The 21322-nt window shown below is 39.0% G+C and overlaps 1 protein-coding gene across 11 annotated transcripts in view; it reads left to right on the top strand.

Annotated features, from left to right (window-relative positions):
- Window positions 1–930: 930 nt before the first annotated feature.
- LOC127356337 (uncharacterized) overlaps window positions 931–21322 on the top strand; it is a 34619-nt gene continuing 14227 nt past the window's right edge. Inside the window, exons 1-4 of one of the 11 annotated variants that reach the window (XM_051388001.1) lie at window positions 931–1110; window positions 7197–7634; window positions 7785–7924; window positions 18474–20242. In XM_051388001.1, the coding sequence (XP_051243961.1) occupies window positions 1018–1110; window positions 7197–7634; window positions 7785–7924; window positions 18474–19467 (1665 nt within the window). In that variant the 5' untranslated portion in view covers window positions 931–1017 and the 3' untranslated portion in view covers window positions 19468–20242. The other 10 variants (XM_051388009.1, XM_051388005.1, XM_051388003.1 and 7 more) reach the window with 10 other exon arrangements.

Raw genomic sequence — 21322 nt, 5'->3', positions numbered from 1 at the left:
TATGTTGCATATGGCTTCGAGTTTGGTTTGTGTTCACACGGCAGCATTTATAAGCGGACCAAAATGTGTGATGCGCGAGGAAACTGCTCTCTAATTGGTCAGAATTTCCATGCAGGAAAACTCCCAGAAGTAAACAAAGAAGAGCAGACTTGCTCTTGGCCCTGGTCATCGTGTATTACATAGTTTGCACTTATCACTGTAGGCAAACAGTACAGTTAGTAAATGAGGCAAGGCTAAGGCTGGAAAATAATGTCATGATGCACTGGAGTCGCCGACGACGCATATTAAGACAGTTCAGGCGGTGGCATGCATTAATCCTCCTGAACTGTGACATGCTCATCAGCCGAAAATGTTTCCATCAGGTAACGTTACTTCCTGCAGTTGGGTCGGATCGAGGTTGGATCATGTTTGCACCACAAACGAACCGTACCAGAGTTGATTTGGAACCGGAGTTGATTTGGAACCGGACTGAGACCACCTCCTCAACACGGTCTCGGTCCGGTTGTTTTGGTCCGCACCTGAGTGCAACTGATGTGTTCACACCTTCCCAAACAAACTGCACCAAGGGGGTAAACGCTCCAGGGTTCGATTCAACCGAACTAAACAAGGCAGGTGTGAAAACGCCCTAAGAAAGAAAAGGATCAAGATGAACAGGCAAAACAATTCAAAAAGTAGGAAGAATAGAAAATCTGGTTTAGAAAGACATAGAATATGTCTGTCATTGACTGCAGTTTGTTTAAAAAGGTTAAATTCAACTTGTCTCCGTCATGAAGAAGCACAACGCTGGTGAGGGTGTCACAGTTTGACTTCCTCATCACCTGTTCACTTCCCAACTGCCATCTCAATTCTTTTCCACTAACCTGTCCCTGCTCCACTCCGCCAGCCAGCCACACCTCCTCATCAGCCACTCTGCTCACCTGTGCACATAAACTGCTCCTGACCACCAATCAAACCGGTTCATATACTGCTCTTCACCAGTCTCTTGTTGCCAGGTTGTCATGCAAGACCATTGTTCGGATGGATTTCCCGGTTTTGACCCCGCCTATTTCTGACCATCCCATCTTGTCTCTTCCCCGGATATCACCTCAGCCTTCTGTCCCCGATCACGAGGTTGGTTTCTCCATACCTGGTTTCCGTCTGCCTCTCTCCCGGGCTGTTGTAAAGACTCTGCCTGCTCTGTTTGTTCCACGAGCTGAAAATAAAGGTCATTATCAATTGACTACTTGCCTAAGTGAGCTGCATTTGGGTCCTAACCTGACCTGTTACAGAGGGAGATGTTTGCTGATATTTAGGACGTTTTTGACGTGCAACGGTAAGTGTACTGTGTCATTTCTGGTTTACTTCCTGCTCCTGTGTACAGTGTTTTACTCGTTACAGCTTTTTTTTTATCAGCTTAATATTTAAATGTAGATTAGTTCTACCTAAGCCCTCAGAGCCACTTCCCTCTTTTAGCAAGTTTTTGCTAAAAAAAGTTTTCTCTGCTTCATTAGCATTAGCAGTTAGTGATGGCTTCTCCCTCCTTCTCTGCTGCTCTGTCCTATTCAGTGTGTCAGATGTTTAGGTATTCCTCTGCCTCCTTTAGTGATAATGGAACCTGGATTAAGTGTAGATTACTTACTGCACTAGAGAAGAGGCTCAGCGAACAAGAGGCATGGCACCGCACCACAGAGATATCTTTAGGAGAAATCGTCGAGGAGAGATGGCATCCATCCCACTTTGGACGGAGCAGCTCTCTTATCTAGACCAATTTGACCAAGTTTATTTCTAAAACCTGACAGTCCAGAGTTGGGACCAGGAGGTAGAGCTGCTGATCTAAGACCAGGACACACCAACCCGACGGCCGACCGTCGGCAGAAAAGCAGTTGGACTGATCAGTCGGCTCCTGTCTCTCGAGTCGGTCAAAAAGGTGCCTCTGAACACACCAAACCGACGCCGACTGGGGTGTACGTTCTGCGCGTGCGCGAGGTGTAATACGTCCCCATAACAGCAGGCGGCGCTAATCTGTGTTGTCGCCCAAAAAAAATTAAAACTGGAAATGACGGATTACTCTAGACCTAGTAAACACAGAGCACGCTGTCGTCAGTCATTGTTTTCATCAGAGAGTGTTGATAGTAGTCAAGAAGGATCGTTATTGTCATTACTCGCTGAACGGAAAATATGATGGCTAATAATAACAAGATACTTCCGGTTTTCCTGTGCACTCACTGATTCGCTAGTCAAGGGCTAACACTCCACCAATCAGATTGGTCATTCAGGCCGACAGCCACTGGCCGATTCTACATTCTCAACTCGAGTCACCAACCTCACCTGACTGTCCGACGACGTCCGACGGCTGATAATCGGATTGGTGTGTCCTAGCCTTTACACACTTCTCTGTGCTTCCACTAGAACAGTCAGGGTCAGCCCTATGTTCCCACAGCCTATTGTTCCCACATTTCTAGGACATTTTCAAGATTAGGTCTTGTATTCTTACATTGGGTTAGGGTTAGGGCTAACCCGTGAAACGTGTTTTTTTGCTGCTACACTATATGTCAAGTAGGTGGTGATTAATGGGATCATTTTTCTCCTGTCCTCTGGTCTCGTGGTCAGGAAGTCCTTCCCAAGATGAATAGGCAAAACAATTCAAAAAGTAGGAAGAATAGAAAATCTGGTTTAGAAAGACATAGAATATGTCTGTCATTGACTGCAGTTTGTTTAAAAAGGTTAAATTCAACTTGTCTCCGTCATCAAGAAGCACAACGCTGGTGAGGGTGTCACAGTTTGACTTCCTCATCACCTGTTCACTTCCCAACTGCCATCTCAATTATTTTCCATTGTCCTTCCTGATTTGTTTGAGGAAGGACCTGGTGTATCACCTGGTAGCCAGGCTGACAGAGAGTCACAGCTCTATTGAGCCACATATCCCCATAACGTTAACTAGCAATGAGTTTATTAGCTTCTTTTATAATAAAATTATTACTATTAGAGACAAAATGAATAACCAAATGCCCTCAACAGGTATCACTGTCTCTCCAAGTTCAGGAACTTTAATTAATGTAAACTCAGAAATATATTGAGACTGTTTTTCTGCTATCGACCTTCATCAACTAACTTCAATAATTTCGAAGCCATCAACCTGTCTATTAGACCCGATCCCAACTAGGCTGCTTAAAGAAGTTGTACCCTTAATCGGCACTTCTTTATTAGATATGATTAATCTTTCTTTATTATCAGGATGTGTACCACAGTCCTTTAAAGTAGCTGTAATTAAACCCCTTTTTAAAAAGCCCACTCTTGACCCAGGGGTTTTAGCCAACTATAGACAGATTTCTAACCTTCCCTTCCTCTCTCTGAGGGCCTGTCTTCACAAATACGTGGCTTTACCCAATACGATGTCGTCTCTCCATAAACACAGCGTCGTTGCCAGAAATATCTGCGTCCGCACAGATTCACTGAAACGACTCATAATGCTGTAGTATATATGCAAGGCCTGTATGTGGCGCTGTGACGCCACCACACCAATACACTAAAACCAGAAGAGAAGCCATGGAGCATGCGTAAAAAGGTCCCGCGCTGTTTACAAACAAGCTGTTGCTCCTTGCAGTAATATAGAAACCGGAGGTTTTGCTGTAGCAGCCGTAATAGGCTGAGTAGTTGCTCTAATACGAGCACAAGCCTGTAGTCCGCCATTATTGTTGTTGACGGGTCTAGCGGTGGCGGCTGAGGTTAAAGGCTAGAGAGGCGGGGCTAATACGTAATGTTTCGGGGGGAAATCTTTTTCGCCGTCCAGACAAGTCCTTTTCTGATTTCCCCACTCTGGGACCTAGTTTAAAAAAATACCGTTTTCACACAACGAAAATACCGTATGCATCTGGACGCGAGGCCTAAACCATAACGTATTTATCCGGATTCAAGAAAAAACTTATTCGTGAGGACAGGCCCTAAGATTCTGGAGAAAGTAGTCGCCAAACAGTTGTGTAACTTTCTTTTCTTTTCTATTTTCAGTCAGGATTTAGAGTTCATCACAGCACAGAGACAGCTCTGGTTAAAGTTAATAATGACCTTTTGATTGCTTCAGACAATGGACTTGTCTCTGTACTTGTATTATTAGATCTTAGTGCTGCATTTGACACCATTGACCATGATATTCTTTTACAGAGACTTGAGCATCAAATTGGCATTAAAGGAACCGCACTAAGCTGGTTTAAGTCATATTTATCAGATCGTTCTCAGTTTGTACATGTTAACGATGAATCTTCAATAAATACTACAGTAAGTCATGGAGTTCCACAAGGTTCTGTACTTGGACCAATACTATTTACTTTATATATGCTCCCTTTAGGCAACATTATTAAGAATCACTCCATTAACTTTCATTGCTATGCAGATGATACACAGTTATATCTATCGATTAAGCCTGATGAAATTAATCAATTATCTAAATTACAGGACACAAAATCCGGGATGAGCTGCAATTTTCTGTTAAATTCTGAAAAAAAAAATTCTTGTTCTTGGCCCCAAAAACCTTAGAGACTCACTGCCTAAAGATATAGTTACTCTAGATGGCATTAACTTGGCCTCTAGCACCACTGTCAGGAATCTTGGAGTTATCTTTGATCAGGATTTGTCATTTAACTCCCACATAAAGCAGACCTCTAGGACTGTCTTCTTTCATTTACGTAATATTACAAAAATCAGACACATCCTATCACAGACAGATGCAGAAAAACGAATCCATGCATTTGTTACTTCAAGGCTGGATTACTGCAATTCTTTATTATCAGGTTGCCCCAATAAGTCCATTAAAATGCTCCAATTAATTCAGAACGCTGCAGCACGAGTACTGACAGGAACTAGAAAAAGAGATCACATCTCTCCTGTACTAGCTACTCTGCATTGGCTCCCTGTAAAATGTAGAATAGAATTTAAAATCCTCCTCCTCACCTATAAAGCTCTTCATGGTCAGGCCCCTTCATATCTTAAAGAGCTCATAGTACCCTATTACCCCTCTAGAACACTACGTTCTCTGAATGCTGGGCTACTTGTGGTTCCTATAGTCTCTAAAAGTAGAACAGGAGCCAGAGCCTTCAGTTACCAAGCTCCTCTCCTGTGGAACCAGCTTCCAGTTGTGGTTCTGGAGGCAGACACCCTCACCACATTCAAGAGTAGGCTTAAGACATTCCTCTTTGATAAAGCTTATAGTTAGGGCTGGATCAGGTGAGTCCTGAACCATCCCTTAGTTATGCTGCTATAGGCCTAGACTATCAGGGGGATTTCCCATGATGCACTGAGGTCCTCTCTTCCTCTCTCTTTCTGCACTCATTCATGTCCCATTAATGCATGTTACTAACTTCACTTCTTCCCCGGAGTTCTTGTGCTTTCTTGTCTCGCAGATTCTCATGGATCCTGGTGGAGCCTCCTGCCATGGTCCTGCTGGACTGCCATTGCTAATATCTGATACGGATATATTTGTTATTATGATTATTACTATTGTCACTCCTCATTGTCCCCCCCCCCGTTGCTGTTGTTGTCGTCATCATCTTCTTCATGTTCATCATCATCAGTCACTACTATTAGTGTAGTTGTTGCTACTGTTGTTGCTGTGCACCTTTGTCTCTCTCTCTCTCTCTCTTCTCTCTCTCTCTCTCTCTCTCTCTCCCACCCACCCAGAGCCGAAGGATCTGTCCTAGGTTTCTGCCTTTTGACAGGCAGTTTTTCCTTGCCACCGTCGCCAAGTGCTTGCTCATGGTGGTACTGTTGGGTCTCTGTAAATAATGTTTTAAGGAGTTCGGTCTTGACCTCTATTTGAAAAATTAACTTTTGTTATGAATTGGCGCTATACAAATAACATTGAATTGAATTGAACTCCTTTCTATCTCACGTTACAGAACTGTAACTGAACCTTGACTTTAGAAATTAGAACATCATCTTATTTTAAAATGATGCGTGGCTATGAGGAGAGCCATCAGGCCCCAATATCACCTGGAGTGGGGGCCAGAGATGTTACTAAATAATAAATCAGAATCAGAATCGGGTTTATTGCCAAGTAAGTTTTTACACATACAAGGAATTTGTCTTGGTGCATAAAAATTGCACAAAATAAAGTTATTTTTAAAATATAAATAAATAAAGATAAGGATAAAGATAGAAAGATCCAAATTGTACTGGGAATATATTTACAATGTGTAATGAATATATACAGGGTGGGTTTAGGAGTCAGTGTCAGGGCCTTTTTAATGAGACCAGCTGCAGATGGAGTGAAACTGTTTTTGTGGCGTGAGATTTGGGACTTGGTGGACCGCAGTCTCCTGCCAGACCACACCCATTCAAATAACATGCAAAAGAGCTCTACCCCTGTACACGCAGGTAAAAAGAAATTGTGCTGCCCGCGGACAGAGGAACAAACCACAAAAATACTTTACTTTATTGGCAAACTTTATTAAACCTGATTCTTATTAAAAAAATCTTAAAGTAAAACACCTTCTGTGTATTTAACCCACCTGAGAAGTGTACGGATTGTGACTCTGCTCTTTTGGTTGTGACGATCTTTGTTCTGTTTAACATATATTGAGAAAGGAAGACTCGTATGTATCGTTTCCTGTCTGCTCGTGGATTTTTTTTCTGTTAACAGACTCTTGAGACGACATTCATTTACTTTCTCTTTCCTTTAAAAAACTCCATCTCTTTATCAATGTGTTTAAATCTCAATAAACTGATCACAAAAACATATTGATGATATCTTCAGTATAATGACACAGCTCTTTTCTGTAGCTCTTAGTCCAGATCTGACCTGGATTTTACAGGGCACTGAATAATACTCACAATATGATCATCATCATGTTTTCCTATAATTTGTATGTTTGGTCTCACACCTCGGTACATGTGGTCTGCACTGATATCAGCATAAAGACATCTGAGTAGATTTTTATTGTTTGGACATCATGTAAATGTGAGTATAATCAGTTGTACAGTGGTTGAAGCTGTGCCAGCAGGGCGATAATCTAAGTATGTCTTGGGATTGTTGCAGCTTAAAATTTCCTCACAGCAGTTTTCATTTACATTTTTTTTGCAATGAAATCTAAGAGAAAATTGTAAAAAGCGACATGATTTTTGTTGTGTTTAATGGTCTTCATCAGCAGATAGTTTACTCAGGTGTCAGGGAGATGATTTTAGTTGCACCAAATAATTCCAAGTGTCCTCTGACTGACTTCTTTCAGACTTCATCTCAGTTTTCTGGTCTCTGGTTGGAGAATCAAGGATCAGAGACCTCCATCATGGCCACTGCTGACCAGCTGCTGGACCAGATATTCTCCTGGTACGAGCAGATGGAGCGCCGTGTAGAGAAGCTGACGAGTTTGTTAGATTGTTTTTCCAGTGACACCATGAAAGAGACGCAGGACATAAAAGAGAAGTGCCAAAAAGAGACGCAGGACATAAAAGAGGAGTGCCAAAAAATAGAAAAAGAAATCCACAAACTGTTTGAGCAACTGAAGACGGAGAGTTCCTCCACAGACCCGGATAAAGTGGACCAGCACGCTATAGCTGAGGTTCTGAGAGCCATGGCCAGGCGAAGGAAAGTGGAGGAGCAAATCATCATCCACATGCTCAACCGTGTCCCCCCGTCTAAAACTGGACTCCTTAAAAGAGGAGACAAGGTAAGATTCAGTAACTACACACACGTTGTCTGATAATTACACAGAACATTATATACAATTATTAATATTTTTTTGTGATTTTGATAATTGTTTTCCTTTGAGGCTAATAATCATGAAAATGAATCATGTATTGATCATATTAATCATCAGGTTGTGGGAGGAGCTGTTGGACTGGCGTGTGAACTTCCTGAGGCGAACGACTATTGGACAGACCTGATCGAGAGGAATCATGTGACTGAAGCAATTCTAGAGACCTCCCGGACGCTGAGGATAAGGTTTGACCACATCAGGTATGAAGTTTTCTGGGATTCTCATAAAAGATACATTAGAAACAGAGCACAGCACTTTCATTTAAATATAAAAGATTATTATTATTTTTTAATTTCTCTTTATTTGAAAAAGCAAAACATTACAAGTACAGTTGCAAACAATTTACAACAACATTACGTCTATTGCTTTTCCCGTTTTCCATTTTTAAGTGGGTGTTAGCAATCAACAGAACAGAGTAGAACTGGGGAGCTTACTGACTGAACATCTTAATGACACACACATTATATACATAAAAAAGGTGATAGCTGCGGATGAATTGAATTGAATTGATGAATGACACTTTTGTGAATAGGCTTACACTATAAAAAGAAGGAACATAAATTTAGTCCAGATCTGATAAAACTTTTCTGTTTGTACTTTAATAGAAAATGTATATGTATATCTCGTACAAAAATATTAATCCATTCCTCAATGGTGGGTTGTTCTCCCTTTAACCATTTTTTTATTATTGTTTTTTTCCTTGCTGTCAGTATACAAAGTAATTTTTTGTTAGTTTTCCAATTGTCAAAATTCATATCAGCCAGATATACCGTTTCACACTTGAAAGGGACCTTGGTGCCAAATATATTGTTTATATGTAACCCTAACCCTAATTCCCACAGTCCAGTCTGTCCTTTCCCTCCTGTGGAATAAAAGAGATTATTGCTTCTCTACATGATTGTTTTATTTCTAAGCACCCAGTTAAATGTTTTCAGTAGTGTCGGAACTAATTGGTCTTTCATTATTTTGTACCATTCTGGTGTGAAGCCGTCTGTTCCCGGGGTTTTTCCTCCCTTTAGTTTTCCTATTGCTGATTGTAGTTCTTCTGTTGTTATTTTGGCAGTTAATTTATCATTTTGTTCCTCTGTGACCTTTGGTAAATGGATTAATGATAGGAAGGTATCTATTTGTTGATCGTTGTTCGTTTGAGTTTGAGAATATAATGTTTGTAATAGTTTTCAAAGGATTTTTAGATTTTTTCTTAGTCAGTTTCTATGACATTTGTTGTAGGGTTTCTTATTTTATGTATTGTTCTGTCTGCTTACTGTTTTCGTAGCTTAAATGATAGGAGTTTCAGTGATTTCCCCCCGCCTCATAATATTGTTGCTTCGTAAATAGAAGCTTTTTTTGTATCTCAAGTGTATTGATTACATCTAATTCTTTTTTTAAATTAAAGATCTTAAGTTTAGTGCTATCTTACGACTGCTAGTCTAGCTCTGGCTAACCTTACACTAACAATCAGTGCGCATGACCTGATCCACACCCACTCTGACTGTCGGTTGGGGTAAGAATCAGACGTCAGGTGTCATAGAAATCTAATTTCAGTGTAAAATTTGGTTTTTGGCCACCCTTGATCTTTGGGTATTGATGCTGTATTTTCACTTGTATTATTCACAGGAAGATAATTGAAGAGGATACAACTCAACGAGAACACGAGGAAATGAGTTCAAATCCAGCTCAGGACCAGAGTGGAAACCAGCAGACTTCTGCTGAATCTCAAACAGATCAAAGACACGAGGATGAACAAGAAGGTGGAACAGGAAGTGATCAGCAGGGAGGGGGTGATCAGGGAGATACGGAGACCGATAGTGACTATAAAGACAGATATCCGGACTATAAACCGAGTGAGGACCAATACAATATCAACATCTTAAAAAAGAAAAAAATTGAGAACATCCAAAGATCTTCTGGAACAATTAAAGTTGGGTTACTTAATGTTCGTTCAATGAATAAAAAACAACCCAGGATCTTAAAGCTCATAACACAAAACAACCTGGACGTCTTCCTCACAACAGAGACGCAGTTACAAGACAATAATGCAGACAAAGTCCTCAGTGAGGCTTCGCCACCAAATTACCTTTACTTTTATCAGGTGAGGGTTAATTGGAAACGTGGAGGGGTAGCGATTCAGTTCTCACAGGAGCTGCACGGTAAAAGGATTCCTTTTGAGTCCTTAACAACCTTTGAATGTGTTGTCACAGTTCTGAAACATGATGAGTGGAAACAACCAGTTCTATTCATCAATGTTTATTTCCGACCGCGTTACGACAAGCCCAAATTTAAAACCTTCCTGGATGAGTTTCAAAATCTCTTGGCACATTTCAACAACTACAACAGCATCGTTGTAACCGGAGATTTCAATATCTGGGTCGATCAGAAAAAGAGGTCTTTCACTGTTGAGTTTGATCGTATTTTGCAGATCTACAACCTCGAGCAGCACGTACGGGAGCCCACACACGAGGGAGGTCACACTCTGGATCTGGTCATCACCAAAAACGTTGAAATCTATGATCTCATTGTCAGAAACGACGGAATATCAGATCATTACACCGTATATTACAATGCAAGGCCAGAGGGAGGAAACTAAGAAAGAAAAGGATCAAGATGAACAGGCAAAACAATTCAAAAAGGAGGGAAGAACAGAATTACATTAACTGCAGTTTGTTTAAAAAAATTTAATTAAACTTGACTCCGTCATCAAGAAGCACAACGCTGGTGATTTTATTTTCAAAGATTTATTGAAATAAGTCTGGGAAAAGAGAAAGTAAGTCTGAAGTAGGTGAGGGTGTCACAGTCTGTCTTCCTCATCACCTGTTCACCTCCCAACTGCCATCTCAGTTCCTTTCTACTCTGCCAGTCAGCCACGCCTCCTCATCAGCCAATCTGCTCACCTGTACACACAAGCTCAACTGACTACCTGCCTAAGTGTGCTGCAATTGGGTCCTAAACTGACCGGTTACAGACAGAGGTGTTTGCTGAAGGTTAATGGACCAAACTTGTATCGTGCCTTTCTCCTCTTCATCGTCACACACCGATGCACAGCAAGTTAGGGTTCAGTATCTTGCTCAAGGATACTTCGACGTGCAGTGCTCTGCCTCTGAGCCACAGCCACCTGCTACGTTAACGGATAATGGAGTCCAAGCTCTGTCTGCATCAACTATCAGTACTTTTTGTCACGTGCGCAGACTTCACCAGTGTGTTTGTTAAACTGACAACCCTCTGAAGCTTCATTCAGACATGAGTGTTTCAGAATATGTGACAATAGTGTGTAATGATATTAAATGAACTGTATTGAACATGGTAATGGTAATATAATCCACAGAGCTATACAGTAATTAATAGAATCACAAATTCAATCAACTGCTCCACTCCTTTATTTCCTTTATCACAGCTCTTTAGACAAACTAACAATAATAATATAAAGTCATATAATGTATAATGTACTGCATTATAAGGTCATTGTCATGGGGATGCCCCGCGACATGTAACTTAAATGAGACACAATATAGAGTGCTTGTCCAGCTCAGCCACTAACATAGAATCTAGCCGGCCTGAAGACTGAAGTGTTAGAATGAATCAATTATTACAAAAAGTAGAGGGGATGTCTGTTTAAACAAAAACTAACATATGGCGTTTTCCAACCCATTACAGCAGCTATTGTTAGTGCAACACAAATTACTTAAAAAAACAAGATGGCTGACTGAAGAGCAGCTCAGGAATATGTGTCCAATCCTTCTACAGTAGGAGACCCTGCAGGTAAATTAAATATTAATCACGTCTTCACTAAATTGACTTCATGCATCACTGGATATATTTAAACTAAAATGTCTGCTGTTCTATATGAAAGGTTTCATCTGCAGTGTTTTTTATGGCAGTAATTTGATTTATGTTGGAGGTAACCTGCAGTTTTTGTAACAAAAACAATATTTAGTTCAAATAATGTGAGTAACAGTTAGTGTATTTATATTTTATATAAATATATAGCTATATATATTTGAGGCTTTCGGAAATTCAAAACTTTATAGTAATAATGAATATATGAAAGAGTTAAATGGCAGATTCTGTCTGGTTTTATGTTGATTCACTGTCCCTTATCGACCTACAGTGGCGCTTTCATTCATTTTAATTGCTAAACTAAAAACAAAAATAGGACAGTTAAAGTAGTTTAATAATTTATTTCCTAATGTAATTAATATGTACAAACCTTTCTGATCAGGTAATAATTAAATAATATTTTATCGAGCTAAAACTGAAGCAGATTTCTGAAAGTAAAGATTGAAAGAAAGAAATCATTGAATTAATTTAACTATGTAACTATTTTGAATGCAAGTTCATTCTAGTTCCTGAACATTGATTGTATCTTAGCAACGCTGACCAATCAGAGTGCAGCTTTAGTTTCCGGTGTGATTACGTAATAAAAGGAGTGTGAGAACTTTCTAGACAAATGGAGCAAAATCCAGAAACTTCAACACTTTGAGTTCATAGTTTGATTTAATTGTTTTTATTCACTGGTTCCAACATTCAACAGAAAGATAAAAGAAACAGACTTTTATTCAGGGATATTTATTCACTTTTGTAAAAGCTGTTTCATCATATTTGGGCCTTTTAATTATGAGTCTGAGGCTGTTTATTTAGTCTTTATTTCCAAATTCAAACGGACGAATCAGAATCAGGTTTATTGCCAACTGGGTTTTCACAGACAAGTAATTTGCCTTGTTAAGATGTTCCATAATAATTAAACATAGACAAATATAAATAAAGATTAAACTAGAGACAATAAAAGGAGCCAGTATATACAAATATAAAAAGAGAGAGAACATGTACAATATGGCCGGACACTATAATGATATATATCTCAATAATAACACTGTAAGTAAGAAGCTCCCAACACATTTTTGTCTTATTTTGAAGGCCAACTCATTTCCGACTTCCTGTATTGTCTGATCAGTATCCATTGATGACGTTTTTCTGGTCTATGTTAGAACTTTCTAGACAAATGGAGCAAAATCCAGACAGAAACAGAGTTCACAGTTTGATTCCTTGTTTTTATTCACTGGTTCCAACATTCAACAGAAAGAAAACAGAAAGATAAAAGTAACAGACTTTTATTCAGGAATATTTATTCATTTTTGTAGAAGCTGTTTCATCATATTTTGCCTTTAATCATCAGTCTGAGGCTGTTTGGATCGCTTTCTTTATTTTGCTTTTATTTCTACATATAATCGACAGTGTCATTTTATGATCAGCATTGTCTGATCTTATTGAGACCTCATTGTTTCACAAGTTTCTCAAAATAAATACACAAATTAAAATATATTTATTGAATGTCCTGCAACAGATACTCAAGCAATAGTTTTAAATGAATAAAAGTGATGTTTCAAATAAACAAGAACTGACATATAAAGTTTGCTTATTATACAAATAAATGTAAATTTAAGTGTAGAGGATGCAGATTTAAATGAATAAATTAATATTACTGTACTTGTACTTATTTACTGAGAGGTGTGATTAGTATGTCCAGCTATCAACATTTTAAATTCAATATCTAATTAATAGTCAATGTGAGTCCACTGAATTATTTCTTTATTATCAGGATATGTACCACAGTCCTTTAAAGTAGCTGTAATTAAACCCCTTCTTAAAAAGCCCACTCTTGACCCAGGGGTTTTAGCCAACTATAGACCGATCTCTAACCTCCCCTTCCTCTCTAAGATTCTGGAGAAAGTAGTCGCCAAAGAGTTGTGTGAATTTCTACATAACAATAGTTTATTTGAGGATTTTCAGTCAGGATTTAGAGTTCATCATAGCACAGAGACAGCTCTGGTTAAAGTTAATAATGACCTTCTGATTGCTTCTGACAATGGACTTGTCTCTGTACTTGTATTATTAGATCTTAGTGCTGCATTTGAAACCATTGACCATGATATTCTTTTACAGAGACTTGAGCATCAAATTGGCATTTAAGGAACCGCACTAAGCTGGTTTAAGTCATATTTATCAGATTGTTCGCAGTTTGTACATGTTAACGATGAATCTTCAATAAATACTACAGTTAGTCATGGAGTTCCACAAGGTTCTGTACTTGGACCAATACTATTTACTTTATATATGCTCCCTTTAGGCAACATTATTAGGAATCACTCCATTAACTTTCATTGCCATGGAGAAACATGTCTTAAGGACATAAAATCCTGGATGAGCTGCTCAGGTGAGTCCTGAACCATCCCTTAGTTATGCTGCTCTAGGCCTAGACTATCGGGGGTTTTCCCATGATGCACTGAGCTCCTCTCTTCCTCTCTCTCTCTCCTCACACTCATTCATGTCCCATTAATGCATGTTACTAACTTCACTTCTTCCCCGGAGCTCTTGTGCTTTCTCGTCTTGCAGGTTCTTATCGATCCTGGTGGAGCCTCCTGCCATGGTCCTGCTTGACTGCCATTGCTAATATCACTGATATTATTGTTATTGTTATTATTATTATTATTACTAATATTATTAATACTATTATTACTATTATCACTGCTCATTGTCCCCCATCATTGTTGTTGTCGTCGTCGTCATCTTCTTCAAGTTCATCATCATCAGTCACTACTATTAGTGTAGATATTGCTACTGTTGTTGCTGTGCACCTTTGTCTCTCACTCTCTCTCTCTCTCTCCCACCCCCCTAGAGTCGGGGTCTGTCTGAGGTTTCTGCCTCTTAAAAGGACGTTTTTCCTTGCCGCCGTCCCCAAGGTCTTGCTCATTGTGGGAACTGTTGGGTCTCTGTAAATAATGTTATAAGGAGTTCGGTCTTGACCTGCTCTATTTGAAAAAATAAAGTACTTTTTAAAATATAAATAAAGATAAGGATAAAGATAGAAAGATCCAAACTGTACAGGAAAGATATTTACAATGTGTAATGAATATATAAGAGTCAGTGTCAGTGGGGTACTTGTTAATGAGACCAGCTGCAGACGGAAAGAAACTGTTCTTGTGGCGTGAGGTTTTGGTCCTGATGGACCGCAGCCTCCTGGCAGACCACACCCATTCAAATTACATGCAAAAGATCCTGTACACGCAGATAAAAAGAAATTGTGCTGCCGGCAGACAGAGGAACAAACGACGAAAAGACTTTACTTTATTCATAAACTTTATTCAACTTTATTCTAACTGAACTTTCAGAAAGAGGTAAGAAACTATTTCTGTCTTTGCCTTTCCTCATGTAGTAAGTAATAATTAAAGTAAAACACTTTGTGTATTTAACCCACCTGAGAAGTGTACGGATTGTGACTCTGCTCTTTGGTTGTGAAGATCTTTGTTGTGTTTAACATATTGAGAAACAAAGACTCGTATGTATCGTTTCCTGTCTGCTCGTGGATTTAATTTCTGTTAATGGACTCTTGAGCCGATATTCATTTACTTTCTGTGCTTCAACAAACTCCATTTCTATATCAGTGTGTTTAAATCTCAATAAACTGATCACAAAAACATATTGATGATATCTTCAGTATAATGACACAGCTTTATTCTGTAGCTCTTCCTGTTTACGCCGAGGTTAAGGCAGTATGATATGCAAATGTGCAAATAAATCCAGACATGGAGTCGCCATGAATAAAAAAACACAGTTCAGACTTCAAAATCGGGACTCCTAAAAACCCTGATATTTGACCGGGATTTTACAGGGCACTGAATAATACTCACAATATGATCATCATCATGTTTTCCTATAATTTGTGTGTTTGGTCTCACACCTTGGTACATGTGGTCTGCATTGATATCAGCAGAAAGACATCTGAGCAGATTTTTATTGTTTGGACATCATGTAAATGTGAGTAGTTGTACAGTGGTTGAAGCTGTGCCAGCAGGGCGATAATCTAAGTATGTCTTGGGATGGTTGCAGCCTTAAATCTTCTCAGAGCAGTTTTCATTTAAAGGAGTCATATTATGCCCTTTTCAGGTTCATAATTGTATTTTGTGGCTCTTCTACAACAGGTTAGATGTTTTAATGTTCAAAAAACACATTATTTTTCTCATACTGCCTCTTCAGGGGCTCTTTTCAGCCTGCGTCTGAAACGCTCGGTTTTAGGTCCTGTCTCTTTAAGGCCCCCCTCACGAAAAGCCAAGTCTGCTCTGATTGGTTGGCATTATGACGCGGTTGGTAGGGATGGGCGATACCACACTTTTAGGATTTGACACAATGCCAAGTCTTTTTCTCGCAATTTCCTCGATACAGATACTGATAATTTCTTATTGGCAATTTTTTTTCAATCAAAATATTATTACACTTAAGGCAAATCACATGACAAATACTGGCCATGTATCACAAATGTGTTATGTGCAATACATAATAAAACAAAAAGTAAAATAAATAACATAATTATGAATGAAATAAATATGAACAAAAACATGCACATTTGCACTTTCCATTCTTATTTCTAAAAAAAAAAACCCTGTATGTTGAAGTAAACATGTAACACTGTACCCTTTCACTGAATTAACAAAGAGCAGAAACAAGAGAGGTGTTTAACATTAACTTTGTAAAGCACATAACAGATAACAGAACAGTAATAACAGAGTTAGTAGAAATTTGTTACATGTATTTATTTATTTAAGTTAATTTAAGTATTTTTGGGGCTTTTTATTGCTTTTATGATATTGACAGCTGAAGACCGGGCCGGCTGAGTCGCACGTTTGACGTTCAAATAGTTTCCTTGTCACGTGACGCGGGCCAGCTCAATATGCCGCCAGGTACGGGGGCGACTCGGCACATAGTAATTGAAGTAAGCTATCCAAAACAGTTGAAAGTGATGCATGTACCCCCAATTCTGATTTGTTAGTTGATATCGATATTTGTTTAAGGAAATCGATGCCAAATGAGTAGCGTGTGAGTATTGATATTTATCGATTGTTCACGAGTTTCTGAAAATAAATTGAAGTTATTAAGTAGTAATTAAATTGAAAGATATTTATTGAAAATCCTGCAACAGATACTCAAACTATTGTTTTAAATGAATAAAAGTGATTTTTCAACACAAATGAACAAGAACTGACATATAAAGTTTGCTTATTTATACAATGTAAATTCTACAGGCTGCAGCTTTAAATAAATAAATAAATATTACTGTACTTGTCCTTATTTACTGAGAAATGTGATCAATATGTCTAGCTATCAACATTTTAAATTCAATATTTAATTTATAGTCAATGTCAGTCCACTGCTTTATATCTCACAGTACAGAGCTGTAACTGAACCTTGACTTTAGAAACTAGATGATCATCTTATTTTAAAATGATGTGTCTATGAGGAGAGCTCAAAGACACAGTTAGTTACTAACCCAGTTACTTTTTGGGATAAGTAATTTGTAACTATAACTAATTACTTTTTTAAAGTAAGATGACCAACACTGATCCTGACCCATTCATTCACTGCCCAACGAGGGAGAGAGGTTAGAGCTCAATTCTCTCACTGAACAACAGAAAGTGTATAGAAAGATATAAAAGGGAAAGAAAGAGAAACTGTTCAATTGTAAAGATGTGTTGATATTCATTTATAAAATTTGTTGAGACTGTTAATCAAGATATGAAACTGTTAACAAAGAAAAAGGGAAACTCAAGCTGCTGCTACACTTTATTTTTCAAAGTTAAACACTTTATTTTATTTTTTAGACTTAGCAGAGGATGTGGAAGCAGGAGCTGCTGACCCAGAGCATGTAGCGAGTAAAGCAGAGGAACTTATCGAAATTCTTGGAGTTATTTCCGCACTTTCTGACCGAGATATTGACCACAGAGTGACTGCAGATTTAGAAGAAGTAGTCCAATAGCGCCACCCAGTGTATTGGAATGTGTTCACTAGCTCTGCATCAATCCATTATCTGGAATTGATTTGTCTTGTTTTAAATAATTCATGAAGCACTGCAACGCAGGACCATGAAATGTAAATGTATATAGTGAAATAATTATATATGTATTTTACATAAAATTGATCGGTATTTGAAATAATTAATGACATATTTAATAACACATTTATGTATTTAATTCCAATTTTAATTAATTAATGACACATTTAAGTCATTTTTAATGGTGTATTTATTTATTTAATTGTGGCGCTTTCAGTCCTCCATATTTATCCATTATTTTTTGCAATGAAATCTAAAAAAGAAGAAAATTATAAAAATAGACATGATTTTTTTAGACATGAGTTTACTCAGGTGTCATGGAGATGTTTTTAGTTGCACCAAATAATTCAAAGTGTCCTCTGACTGACTTCTTTCAGACTTAATCAGTTTTCTGGTCTCTGGTTGGATATTACTGAAAATGAATCATGTATTGTTCATATTCATCATCAGGTTGTAGGAGGAGCTGTTGGACTGCTGTTTGAACTTCCTGAGGAGATCGACAACTGGACAGACCTGATTGACAGGATTCATGTGACTGAAGCCAGCCAATCACTGAGAAATACAGCTGATGCCATTCTGAAGACCTGCCGGAAGCTGAGAGAACATTTTGACAACATCAGGTATGATATGATTCTGTGATTCTCATAAAACAGACATTAGAGCACAACACATTCATTTAAATATTACAGCCCCACTAAGAACACCATAACAAACACAGAGATGACCAACTCTGACTGTCGGTTAGGGTAAGAGTCAGACGTCAGGTGTCATAGAAATAAATGAATTAATTAAATTAAGAAAGTAGAATTAGTTTTTCGGCCACCCTTGATCTTTGGGTATTGATGCTGTATTTTCACTTGTATTATTCACAGGAAGATAATTGAAGAGGATCCAACTCAACGAGAACACGAGGAAATGAGTTCAAATCCAGCTCAGGACCAGAGTGGAAACCAGCAGACTTCTGCTGAATCTCAAACAGATCAAAGACACAAGGATGAACAAGAAGGTGGAACAGGAAGTGATCAGCAGGGAGGGGGTGATCAGGGAGATACGGAGACCGATAGTGACGATAAGCACAGGTATCAGAACTATGAGGGGGGTGAAAATGATGAGCAGTGTGAGGACCAATTAGAATCCATCACCCACACCATATCTAAACTACAAGGTGAGGACATTGAAAGACCTCCTGGAACAATAAGAGTGGGGTTACTTAATGTTCGTTCAATGAATAACAAACAACCCAGGATCTTAGAGCTCATAACACAAAACAACCTGGACGTCTTCCTCACAACAGAGACGCAGTTACAAGACAATAATGCAGACAAAGTCCTCAGTGAGGCTTCGCCACCTAATTACCTTTACTTTTATCAGGTGAGGGTTAATATGATAGGTGGAGGGGTAGCGATTCAGTTCTCACAGGAGCTGCACGGTGAAAGGATTCCTTCTGAGTCCTTAACAGCCTTTGAATGTGTTGTCACAGTTCTGAAACATGATGAGTGGAAACAACCAGTTCTATTCATCAATGTTTATTTCCGACCGCGGTACGACAAGCCCAAATTTAAAACCTTCCTGGATGAGTTTCAAGATCTCTTGGCAATTTTCGACAACTACAACAGCATCGTTGTGACCGGAGATTTCAATATCTGGGTCGATCAGAAAAAGAGGTCTTTCACTGATGAGTTTGATCGTATTTTGCAGATCTACAACCTCGAGCAGCACGTATGGGAGCCAACACACGATAAAGGTAACACTCTGGATCTGGTCATCACCAAAAACGTTGAAATCTCTGATCTCATTGTCAGGAACGACGGAATATCAGATCATTACACCGTATATTTCAATGCAAGGCCAGAGGGAGGAAACTAAGAAAGAAAAGGATCAAGATGAACAGGCAAAACAATTCAAAAGGAGGGAAGAACAGAAAACCTGGTTTAAAAAGATATAGAATATGTTACATTAACTGCAGTTTGTTTAAAAAGGTTCAATTCCACTTGTCTCTGTCATCAAGAAGCACAACGCGGTTGATTTATTGAAATACGTCGGGAAAACCAGAAATTAGGTGAAGTAGGTGAGGGAGGTGTTTGCTGATGGTTAATGGACCGGACTTGTTCTCGTCTTCAAAGCGCAAGTGTAGTATAGATGAGGGGGAGATTTAGGAGGCGTTTGGGAGATTTGTTGTTTTGGATAGTTGGGATCTATTTTACTCTTTAAATATGTGTAGTGAGTTCTTGGTATATATATATATGTAGTTATACCTATAAAACTTAACTATTGGGTAACTCTAAATTAATGCTAAAGGTTAATTGTTTTATTAATTGTTGCTTCCTGTGGTGGGAGGAGCTACCGCACATATAAGCAGGAATTGAGGGTTCTCCAGGGGAGAATACGTTTGAGGATGTTGGTGAGCGGGACACACAGTTTGTTAGCTGCCAGGGGCCCCAAGCTTAAAAGGGCCCGGAGCAGAGTTGAGGTTATTTTTGATACCTCTAGTTACCTTTTTCCTAAGTTGTGTTTATTTGTTTTTCATTTTTATTTTGTTGTTTTCTTCGGTTTGGGCCGAGCTGATCCTCACTGTAAACAAGCTGCACTGATCCACTGCTTGGGGGGAAAAAGGGAAATAAAGAAATTTGGACTAACTGAACAGTTTCAAGGTCCCTTCCTTCCTGCCTTCACTGCTCGAGCAATCTTTAGTCATGTACTGACTATATTAATATAATCATCACCAGGGCTGGACTGGGACAAAAAATCGGCCCAGGCATTTTGAGCCGAGACCGGCCCACCAGGTATTGATGGAAAGACAATGAAGCCTATGAATGAAACAAACTTTCTTGTGACAATGCTTGTACACTGTCTTGTTGGTGTATATGTACTTGTCTAATAAACTTAAACCTACACCATCCTCCCAGTCAGAGATGGCTAGAGAGAGAGAAGAAAGGGGGCAGAGAGAGGGGATGACATGCAGCAAAGGGCCGCAGGTCAGATTTGAACCTGGGCTGCTGCATATACGGGTGGCCAGCTCTACCGACTGAGCTAACCGGACACCAGGAACAGAAAAAAATACAGTCATCAATGTCCAGAGTTTGCTGTTAAATGTTAGCGAAAGGAGAGAAGGAGATAAAAACACAGCTTATCTAGAATAAAGAGGATATTCATGTATAAAAGACAAATACATTTAAGTAGTTACTTTTAACTCCATGCCACTTTTATGTTAATGAGCAGCATCACATCTCCTGGCAAATCCTAATTTGATTCAATCTAAATTATATCAGATTCCCCTCCACTTGCACCGGCGGAGGCCGCGGGTCTCTCCTCCTCCTGCCTCCCCCTCCCCTCATCCACCTAACGGCCACCTCCGCCATCATTACCTGCGGCTGCTTCGGATGCTGCTGCTGTTGAAGATGAAGCTCCGTCATAGCCACCAGCAAACATCTGTGTTATTTTAACACATTTGGCAGAATCTGCCTGAAGGGCTTGTCTCTTTTAGCTCTAATTTTTTCGAATTTTTGTTCTCCATTTTCATGATCTCCTCTCTCTCTGTATGATATAATTGGTCCAGCCCAGAATCAATTATGACTAATGGGCCGATCTACCAGTTTTGTGTACCAATAGGTATCATGACTAATACCATTACTAATACTTGTACCATTAGTAAAAAAAAAAATAAAACAAAAGGCCCGGCCCAAAATCACCATCGGGCACAGTAATTAATAGAATCACAACT

This window comes from Dicentrarchus labrax, unplaced genomic scaffold, assembly GCF_905237075.1.
Source record: "Dicentrarchus labrax unplaced genomic scaffold, dlabrax2021, whole genome shotgun sequence".
Lineage (NCBI taxonomy): Eukaryota > Metazoa > Chordata > Actinopteri > Moronidae > Dicentrarchus > Dicentrarchus labrax.
Note: the sequence above shows the minus strand (reverse complement) of the source record. Positions and strands in the feature narration are given on the sequence as shown.